The sequence below is a fragment of the Oncorhynchus nerka genome, linkage group LG15, assembly GCF_034236695.1.
Source record: "Oncorhynchus nerka isolate Pitt River linkage group LG15, Oner_Uvic_2.0, whole genome shotgun sequence".
In the NCBI taxonomy this organism is placed as follows: Eukaryota; Metazoa; Chordata; class Actinopteri; order Salmoniformes; family Salmonidae; genus Oncorhynchus; species Oncorhynchus nerka.
This window is the reverse complement of record NC_088410.1, coordinates 80,046,124-80,056,909: the sequence shown is the minus strand read 5'-3', so window position 1 is coordinate 80,056,909 and position 10,786 is coordinate 80,046,124. Positions and strand designations below refer to the sequence as shown.

Sequence of the window (10,786 nt, the reverse complement as noted above, 5' to 3'; positions counted from 1 at the left end):
GCCAACAAATGCTAATTTTAGTTGTACCTTTCTACTGGTAATTCAGCTCATCCTTCAGCAGCAAACTGTTCTAATTCTTCAACGTTTTAGGGGTTCCCTCCAACTGCTGTTTTCCGGTCTCACCATAGGTTATGGATGTGGTTCAGATCTGGACTCTTCACTGGCCACTTCAGAGCAGTCCAGTGTTTCTTCTAGGACCATTCCTGGGTGTTTTCTTTATGTGTGTTTGGGGAAGACCCACAACTTTCAACAGATACACAATTTGTGGACACTGGGTTGAACATTGCACTCCAAAACACCTTGATAATCTGCTGATTTCATGATGTCTTGCACACATTCAAGGCCACCCTGTACCAGAGGCAGCAAAGCAGCCTCACAGCATTATCAAACCTCCCCCATTCTTGATTGTAGGGAGGGTGGTATTTTCTTTGAACGATTAATTTAGTCATCGGTAAACATAGGAACACCCCACTACTGAAGGAGACACAAAAAAGCCTGATTGAACTTCCCAAAAACCCACCTAAACAAGCCTAAATTCTGGGGGAAATGTTCTGTTGACTAATTAAATCAAATTTGTGATTTTGGGCAACACAGATCAGCGCTGTGTTTACTGACGACCAAATTAAGCATTCAATAAAAATAAAACCCTCGCTACAATCAAAGATGGGGGAGGTTTAATTAATGCTGTGGGGTTTATTTGCTGCCTCTGGTACTGGGGGCCTTGGATGTGTGCAAGGCATCATGAAATCAGCAGATGATCAGGTGTTTTTAAATCCAATGTTCAACCCAGTGTCTGCATTGAAGGTTGTCAGTCTTCCATCTGGACAACGACCCCAAACACACATAAAAAAGCACTCAGGAATGAGATGCTGGACTGTTCTGGAGTGGTCAGCGAAGAGTCCAGGGCTGGTTTCCCAAAAGCACATTATGGCTAAGTTCATCGTTAGAACCATTGAACTTAGCCTTAAGATGCTTTTGGTTAACCGGGCCCAGATCTGAGTTACATCCAAATCCTATGGTGAGATCTGAAACAGCAGTTGGTGGAGGGCACCTCTCAAATATCAAAGAACAAGAGCAGGTTGCTGCTGACAAGTGGGCCAAATTGTTGAAATGTGCAGCAAGATCATTGATGGCTACAAGAAGTTTGTGTGCAGTTATCTTGGCCTAAGGTTGTGCAACCAAGTACTAGCTCCAGGGTGCCCATAATTTTGTCCAAGCCATTTCATTATTTTCCGAATTATAATTGCACATTTAAGTTTACAAAAAGAACATTGGTTCTATAATGTTGAAAATCCAATAACAATCGACCAAATGTTTTTATAAATCTCAACTTATAAGAAATCGGGAATTATTTAAGAAGTGCAAGGGTGCCAATGTATTTGGCGACAACTGTATGTGGCTCTGACTTGTACCACAAGCCAATTATTTAATGTTTTATTTTTACAGTCGGCTTACACTGCATGTACTTCCAATGGCAAATTGACATCAATAGTAGGCTAGGCTATTTGACATCTTATCACTCAGCACATTTATCATGCTATTATTTATTGAATTAGTGCTCTCTTTTTTTATTCCAGGCAAAATGTTCTTTATTTAGAGACATGGTTTTTATCCCAATCATATTGTTAATGTAATTTTCTGCAACTTCTGCTCTACATTATGTAAAAATAATATTTTTGTTTTTTTCTAGGACAATGACATGATAACCACAAAGAATGGAGGACCATGCTCATGACAATACTCAAACAGAACAAAGATATACAAGACATTTGGACCAGACATGAATGTAGGGAGTACCATGGGGCAATACCCTCTACCAACAATAGAGAACTTTGTTATACACTTAATCAAGTAAATCAATGATAACCGTTCTACAAAGAAACAAACCTTTATTTTTCATGAACAATCCTTCCATAGAGTAACAGAGGTTATGTTCACATAATAAACACACACACGAGTGGTTGAATCAGTACTATTTTCAAAGGCAAGTTAACAGAAAGGAAATTAACAGTAATTAAAAAACCAACAAAAACACCTGTTTTTTTTCTCTATGCAACAGAAATATTCACCTTTACCCTGGATCATTTAAAAAAAGACACCCATAGATTTGACTATTTACAAGCATTATTTACATGAGCAAAGCCTTCAGGGACAGTCTTATCTGCATCACCAGAGTGCCCCATCCATAGTTTTGGAGCACGTAAAAATCTGACTTTCAGGAGACCGGGAAGCAGAGAGCAGTTATCACTAAAACTGTTGTAACAGAACACCTGAGCCAAAAGATCTATAGACCACAAAGAAAATGTGACAGTAGTACTTTATACATTTGTTTATGCCTCTTTTCAATGAGATATTGGTTTATCGCCTTGAATAGATCTCCCATACACACAGTACAGTACAACACATACATGTACCAGACAGTATACATTTACAACCTCCTTCCTCAGCAGTTTAACACCAGAAGGTTTTTAGTGCAGAACACTCTCTCCACAGACCACTAAAAAAGGGCATTTTACATAAGCTCCAAAACACATGGTCTTATTTCTTACAGTTTGTACTTTGACACGTAGGCTCTGACTGTACAGTATATTAAAATAGCTGTGGTGGTACTCTGCCACTTCAGATAAAAGCATCAACATAGCATTGAGACTAATGCAGGCTCTTGTTAATACAACTACTAAAACATCACAGGCAAGCTTATTTCCAATGAGACATTTTAAATATATTTTCCCCCTCATCACACACACGCACCCAAAAACACACACACAGCCTGACAAAAGAGGCCAAATATCAACATGGTTTCTATGTAGATATAAATAAGGCAGGGACCCCGGGTCTGTTTGTCAGTTGCCCTGTTTCCTGATGACAAAGTCCTATACAAACTATATGAAACTCCTTATGCACAGCGCACATATCCAGTGAAACAATAGCACTTCACATTCAGTCATAAGGACATTTAGATTTTTACATGCAGTTAAAAAAAAGTCATCAAAACGAACTGGATAAAAACCGGTACCTATGATGTGAAGTCATTTGTAGTCTTTTTGAGTGTCATCATTGTGGGGTTTCCATCAAAGAGCACAATATCTCCTCTGCAGTCAGCACATACAGTATGTATTGTTCTGCAGCCAGACAGTAGACCAGAGGGTGGGTCCAATATCAAGTGACAGTATTAAAGATGCACTCCAGGATATTAAGCACAACAAATTCGTAACATATAGTATGATTTTCCAGTGTATGTGCATGTGTTGCTGCTTCGTGCTTTCAGACCAGTCAATGGAGTGGGGCAGGCTTCATACAGAAAAGCAGAGTGAATCTCTCTGTGACCATGGGGCATGTGATGTCAGGGAAGGCAGGAGTCAGTCTATACAACACCCTCAATGAAAGTGGTGTCCAGGTGAACGATGAGCATGCGCAGGAAGGACATCTCCTTGCGTGTGTTCTCAAAGATGATTAGTGGATCATCAGACTGGCAGCGGAGGCAGTTTGGGGCCATTACCATGGCAAGGTTATTGACATCCATCTTAGTAACAGACACATTGGCAGGCTGAGCAAACACCTGGGGATAATTAGTGGAGGACAGGGAGAAGAATTGTGAGGGACAGAGGGAGAGTATGTACAGAATCTTGAAACTGAGATTGACCATATTCTGTTTTAATGATACAGACAATGAATGACTAAGGACAAGTTTGTAGTAATTTGTTCCATTTCAACTGCATGACCAATGACCATGTCTCCAAGGTTGAATATGATAATAGTTGTATGACAGGATGACTGTCTAGTGTTGTCCTGGACAGGTACAGTGCATTAGCTGTAGTGTTCAGTGTTGTGTGATTACTACCTGCAAGAAGTGGATGAAGTAGCACAGCACCAGTCTGTTGAGCTCAGGCAGGCATTGGACAACATTGACAGCTGCCACAGGGTCATCATAGTTACTGACACACTGCTTGTAGAAGGCCATGGGGATGAGAGGCTCCTCCAACTCACGATACCAAAGCTTCATAAGGGAGGCTGGAAGAGAGAGGGACAGTGTTAACACTAGTGCACACGAGCCTGCACACACACAGATAATAGAGGTACAGGCTACCTCACCAGGTACGTTGGGGTCTGAGCGGTTTTCTGGGATCCTCCATTGGTCGACCTGAAGCTTAAGTGCGTTGACTTCATCGATATCTCCTGGCACCCTACAGAAAAAGCAGTATTCAATAATCCGTATTTTTCAGTACAGTTGCACTGCAAGGCCACTAGGAGGAACTATAACCCCACAATTAAAAATCTAATGTTGAGTGGCTGGTTGACATAATTTTACACATAGAATTGGTTTGCAAATTACGGCTGGTACTCTGTTCTATGGATGGGCATTTTAAATTATTTTACTATTCAAATAATATCATTACATTGTTTCGGATATCTGGATAGTCGTTTTTTATTTTTATTTAATAATAATACAAATGTATGAAGCAAATACATACGGCAGAGGCAAACAGTGGACATGCTGCTTTTCGCCAGTAGTTTGGCTGACAGCAACAGTGAAAGAGAGGTCTGATTTTCGCCGTGAGAGAACTGATTCTGTTACTAAAAGGTTTTCTGGTGAGTATTTTGCATTGATCTGTGTTTATTTAATTTAATTATTTCACCTTTATTTATTTAACCAGGTAGGCCAGTTGAGAACAAGTTCTCATTTACAACTGCGACCTGGCCAAATACTGTGTTAGGTATTGTGGAAACTATGTTAGGAGAGCGCCTGTAATTGCTATTTGAAGTGGGGAAAATAGCATACCGATGCGCAGCAGTACCTCAACGCATGCTATAAAAACTACATTAAAAAATGTTTTATTACATTTCAAATGTCATGGCATATCACTTTAGATCATATTTAATTTAGACAAAGTGTTTCATTGTAACCAAAAAATAAACAAGTAATCAAATCTTAATGTCCATTCAGATATCCGGACATTCAATTAAGCAGGTGCGAAGTACTCTTGGCCAGCAAACGCTGCCGATGTGTCCGAGCCTTAAAATCGTATGGAATTGAATCAGCTACAGAAAGACCAAACAAAGACTAACTACACATTAAACATTGCTGGTCTCCATGGGCTCTTGAGCAGTGGTAGACAATGTTTGCTCAGTTTTTTTGTCTCTGTACAGTAGGCTGCACAGGGAACATTGGCTTTAAACTGTACTGCTTCAGGAGACCACCCACCAAGGCTGACATACATTTGTCTAGATACTTGCTTTGTCTAGATCTCCTCTTATGACTGCTACCTTGCTAAACACACAACACTACCCCACACCTCATTGGTGAATACCAGGGTTGGAGTCCATTCAATTTCCAGATAATTCAGGAAGTACACTGAAATTCCAATTCTCTTCAATGCTTTTCAATTAGGAAAATGTGGAATTGGAATTTAGTTTACTTTCTGAAATGATTGGAATTGAAATGTAATTCACCCTAACCCTGGTGAATACACCAAGTCCAATGAGGTGATTGGCTGACCTGTCCGTCAGTCTCACCTGAAGATGCCCTCGGTCTGGGCCCCTCCCAGTGCCATGACGTATTGGGAAAGCTGCACCTGTACCCAGGGTAGCTTCCTGTCTGGGAAGAGTTCACTCTGGCGCTCCATCACCTCATCCAGGGAGCTGCCAAACAGGGAGGGGGTCACGATGGCCCGTCTGCTGTGGTCAATCTCCTCCAGAGTGGGCTTACGAAGACCCTGCAGGGGAGGATTACAGATCGTGAATACTAGGACATTTTGTACTGTACATGTACGACTATGTCTATGATTATGTCTATGACTGTCGACATTAAAGATGATATCTGGAATAGACTATAACTATGTCTTATCTTTATGTTAAGTCTGTGACTGTCCCAATAAGGATCTATCCATGATAATATGTTTCTGACTAATGTCCATATTTATGTATTTAGCATGACTTATCTCTCTATCAACATCTGTATTGGTTCAGTCCACTGAGGGTATTAAAAAAAGAGAGGGAAATTCATGGCGGGGTTATGTTTTGTCTGCATTCGGGCATTTTTTGACTATTGCCCAAGGCTTCCCCACCTGTTGACATTCCCCACCCCCTTTCCCTGCTCATATCTCAAATCACCTTTTTGCCTCCAGTTACGGCCACTTTCTGTAGTTTGCGATAGCAGAACTTTGCGTACGAGCTGATAGGTAGACCTGTAAAGAGAGAAGGAAGACAGGGCCACTGTAAAACTGAGGAATGGGACTCATGGGAAATACAGCTCTCATTGTAGCTGCAGTTCACACCTTCACAGATACATCCTCTCAGTGAGGGAATCGTGTGGGCAACTTTCCAACTGAGCCAACATATAGGTTAAACAATTCCTCACTAAAAGGACAAGCTATTTGTTCCCACAGATGTCAGATATTTCCAAGAAGGTAATTGAAGAGACATGTTCGCAGTGTGATTCTGCCATATGGGGATCAGAGCATACATGTCTCAACTGTCACGGTACAGTAAGAAAATCTGGGAGGCTGGTGTCAGCCAACCAGCCAGCACATCATGTCCCAGGTGATTCATCAGACAGACACTTAGGACACTGGAGGGAGCAGAGGTATCCCTACCTACACCCCTATCCGTTGCCCCCCGAGCCTCCCCATCACACCCATGGGGTCCCGTCCATCGTCCTTCCTTCCCAGAGAACTCTCTCTCAGATGGAGAACTTTGTGCTGCGATGAAAAACATCCTTACCGGAATGTTCCCTAGACTGAACTGAAAGCCACTGGATTTATAGCAAATGGGTGACGGACTCCCATGCATGTTCACAGCCATCGTTAATCTGGCCCAGTTTGACTGTAATTACACCTAATTACAGAGATCATACTGATATTTTCCCTCTTGATCTCTGAGAAAACACACTGTTTTCCCCAAGACTCCCTGAATTCACTAGTCAATAGAGGAAGAAAATAAAGAGTTGCGTTCTTTTCTTTACCCAGCCTGAGAGCAGGTTTGAACACCAGCGGTGGTCCAAATCAACATGTTGTTTTGATAAGGCAGAAGCAACAACAAAGCAAACTGAACCCGTGAAAAAATCACTACTCATTAGAGGATTAAGAGCACAAGGCATAGAATGTGATGACACCTTCCAACACATGGGTTCAGAAAGTATCTCTGAGATTATCCAAGGTGTCTGTTTAGTCAGTGTTGCTACCTCAGTCAAGTCTCATTTCATAGCTAAGTGTTTCAACCCAAGTAACCAAGGCCGGCCTCAGCCCAGCCTTGGCCCAAAAGAAACCCAGCCTTGGCCCAAGAGAAGCCTAGGCCAGGCCAGGCCCAGACAAGGGGCCTCCAGTTCCCACACGTGACTCCCTCCCACCCCTCTGTTCACAGCTGCTCCGTGCCGTGGTAACAACACCACCCTTCATTTCAGCCCGTCTATCCATCAAACAGACAGCAGCTCTCATTGTGCTGTTTGTGAGGAGGCTTTCCCCTGTGGTTGGCTGGTGGGCCCACATCGTGAGTAATGTAATAGCACTCTCCCTCAAGTCATTATTCCAGCCAATATCTGAAAACCTCTTCAATGAGTCACACCCATGAAGGGTAACTATTCCTCATGGCTTATGAGTCACTGACGTTGTCCAATGTATAGGTTGGTGGCACAGTCATTGCTGTACAATGTGTGTGAGTCCACTAGTGTGATCAATGCCACAAGATGAGTATAGGTCCTCGCTGATGACACTATCAAGGCTGGTATTGTGAGTTGCCCTAATGGGGTAATGTGTAGTGGCTAGGCTTTCCTTAAATCATTGGTGGACATGTAATGTGGGACTGCCAGAGAGAACCATTAACATGGCTCCCATGTCGTCAATCTGCTCTTTTATCACCTCCTGTTGTATTTTGTGAAAACTAGTCATAACTATTCATAATCTACCAGGGAAACTCTAAATATCAGCATGGTAGTCAAGTGACATAGTATGAATTTCCATTTCACTCCAAATTCTTCACATATCATTACACATTTCTATTTCGCTCCAAATTCTTAATCTGCAGTGAGATAGATATGAACCATGTTTGGTTTGTAAGGGTTTCTAACCCATAAGGAAATAACAGAAAATCTTGACAAGTTACAAATTATTTGTCTCTCACTTCAGCACTCCTCAACAGACTTCCTCCTTGGCAACTTTGGAAACCGTCCCCCATACTAAACATGAATCTTAGTGATCTCAGACCTACCTTCTTCATCTGTATTCTGTTTCCGTTTCTTTCTGGACTTTGAGTTCTTCTTCTGTTTCATGTCTTGCTGCTCTAGTATGAACTGAGTCACTGGAAACCAGAAGGCAGAGGTTAAAGGGCCATCCAGAATATCTAATAACATCCACAAAGAGCAAACAGAAGAGAAGAGGTAAAAATCAATTCAAACCATCACACCCCTCAAACTAGACCTGTCATGCTGATAATGACACCCATAGACAGAGTGACGGAGGAATCAGGGAAATACGACCCACCCTGCTTCTTGTCGCTGCTCGGATCCGAGTGCCTCTGGATGTATCCCTCTAGGTAGCAGCGGAACTTGGGCGAGGGGGCAAAGAAGGCCAGGCTGACGGCCATCAGCTCCCAGCCTGCAGCCAGGCTCCTTGGGCTGGTGTTGCCCGTGGTCTGCCTCACCAGCTGCACATACAGCTCGTCCCTCAGGCCCTGCGTGCCCCAGCACTTAGTGATGATGAGCAGGGCAGTGTGACGGCGGTCTAGGCGGGAGGGTCTGTCTCCCATGTAGGCCTGGACCAGCTTGAACATCTCACAGGCCTCCTTCCTCACAGCGCGGTCGCTGGTCACCAGCATGGGCTTCTTGATGGAGCCGCGGTTCCAGGAGAGCATGTTGGCGATGGAGACACGGCGGCGGAACAGGCCCTGGGTGTGCATGTTCAGGTGCTTGCTGGCCCAGTCCGCCATGCCTGAGGTGTCTGTGGTCGGGGGCTGGCGCAGTGTGGCGTAAGAGAGCTGGTGGTAGGAGCCTCCTATTCCTCCTCCCTCTCTGTTGTCATGGGAGACGGAGAGTTGGTGGTGGGGGCCCAGTGAGCCTGTTTGTCCATCTACCGTACCTTTCTTCCTGCTGTCCAACTGAGCCTTCAGTTCCAGGGTCCCCACCTTCAGGAGAAGGAGAGAGGAAAGACAGAGGAGAGAGGAGAGGAGAGAGAGGGGGGTGAGGGAAGAGAGAAAGTGTCAGTGCAGCAGTATGTATGTATGTATGTATGTATGTATGTATGTATGTATGTATGTATGTATGTATGTATGTATGTATGTATGTATGTATTGATGTACTGTATGTCCACAGCTGCAATCTTCTCAATGTGGATGAGCTGCCTTTCCTCTGCTCTGCAGTTTTGAGGGCTCCAGGGGGAATTGTGCAGGATAGGCACATTAATTCTCTAAAGATGGAAAGGAACCTCATCACCCATAAATGCCCCAATATCCACATTGGCCTTTTTCGTCAGGAGCAGGTGAGGAGCCCCTACCTTTGTTCTGCCCCGACCCACCTCTCATTCAACACTACATGTGCAAATCCACCATCTGATCACAAGTGGGATTTCTTTCCTATAAGGAGCCCTATCCACAGTCACAGCCCCTTCACAGTGAAAACCAAACCAGTAATCCAGCTCTGGTCAGCCTCAGAGAAACATCCAGGAACAAAAAGAAACCCAGGCAAAATCAAATCAGGAATTTACTATCTGAACATACAATGTTAAACATATTTCTTCAATGTGACCATGATGTAATATGGGGTTGGAATGTGCCAAAGAGCCTGGAATTTACAATTAGGGTTCCTGATTAAATAGTGTAGATCTCCAGATTTGGGTTTGGCAGTACTTCTTTATGGTCATATGGACTTCATGGTCTTAAATGAGTGGAATGGGTCACTGTTTAAGATCAAATTGAACAAGGCAAAGGAACATTGATATATAATTCTCCCTCTCTTTTATACAGATTGTTTTAAGATGCCCCATGACACGGTAGAAATTCAACTCTGCATTTCTATTTAAGGAGGCCAATAATGTCCAAAGTCCTTAAAATCAGATTTCAATATGAAACATTCAGGGTTGTATATACAGATTACACAGTTAAAACCGATCACATTTCCGTGCTGGCTTTAAACCCTTGGGTTCACTAGGTTTTGAAAAATGAGTAAATCCTCTGCTTCTCTACAGTGGAAAGGATAGAATAATATAGGCAAAGCTATGCAGGGGTATAGTCAACAACCAGAAGTGTGTGTGTGAGCATTCTGTACGTGCATATCTGTGTGTATCATGATATAACAGCAGGTCTGTGGACTATTCAAGAACAGGCTTAGGGGCCCATTTCCAATATTTGTTTAAATGTGATTGCTTCAGTACCAACCCCCCATAGCACCAGTCCCTGAGCCCCACCCCTACCCAGCTCTCTAACCCTGTGCCATATGGGACACAGTGGCCCTCCTTCCTGACCAGGGGGAACCATGTAATGGACCAGTGCGGCCTCTGAGCCTGACACTCCTACCATTGTCCAGTCTAATAGTTATTTTTACAGGTCTTGTTTTATACAATATTTTTTTTATTCAAACATCAATACCTTTTTGGATCTGTAGTTTCATTGGAATACTGAAACTCACATGATATGGAGAGGGGTGTGTTGTTGAGAGGGCGTTTGGGATTATATTTGGCAGTGCTCATAACACTAAAGATCTGCGATGGCTCTAAACTGTTGCTTATGTAAATTGTTCATGACAGGGAAAATGCTCCCCTAACTCAAATCATGTGCACCTGTACTAGCCTAATAAGTCAAC

At 43.1% G+C, this 10,786-nt stretch overlaps 1 protein-coding gene across 1 annotated transcript in view; it reads right to left on the bottom strand.

The window, feature by feature from the left end:
• Window positions 1–1,869: 1,869 nt before the first annotated feature.
• LOC115143361 (rho GTPase-activating protein 39-like) overlaps window positions 1,870–10,786 on the bottom strand; it is a 46,483-nt gene continuing 37,566 nt past the window's right edge. The window contains exons 4-10 of the mRNA XM_029683689.2: window positions 8,475–9,114; window positions 8,203–8,292; window positions 6,112–6,185; window positions 5,515–5,714; window positions 4,093–4,184; window positions 3,842–4,011; window positions 1,870–3,559 (exon numbers count right to left, since the gene is read on the bottom strand). Coding sequence (XP_029539549.2) covers window positions 3,365–3,559; window positions 3,842–4,011; window positions 4,093–4,184; window positions 5,515–5,714; window positions 6,112–6,185; window positions 8,203–8,292; window positions 8,475–9,114 — 1,461 coding nt within the window. The 3' untranslated portion in view covers window positions 1,870–3,364. The remainder of the gene's footprint in view (window positions 3,560–3,841; window positions 4,012–4,092; window positions 4,185–5,514; window positions 5,715–6,111; window positions 6,186–8,202; window positions 8,293–8,474; window positions 9,115–10,786) is intronic.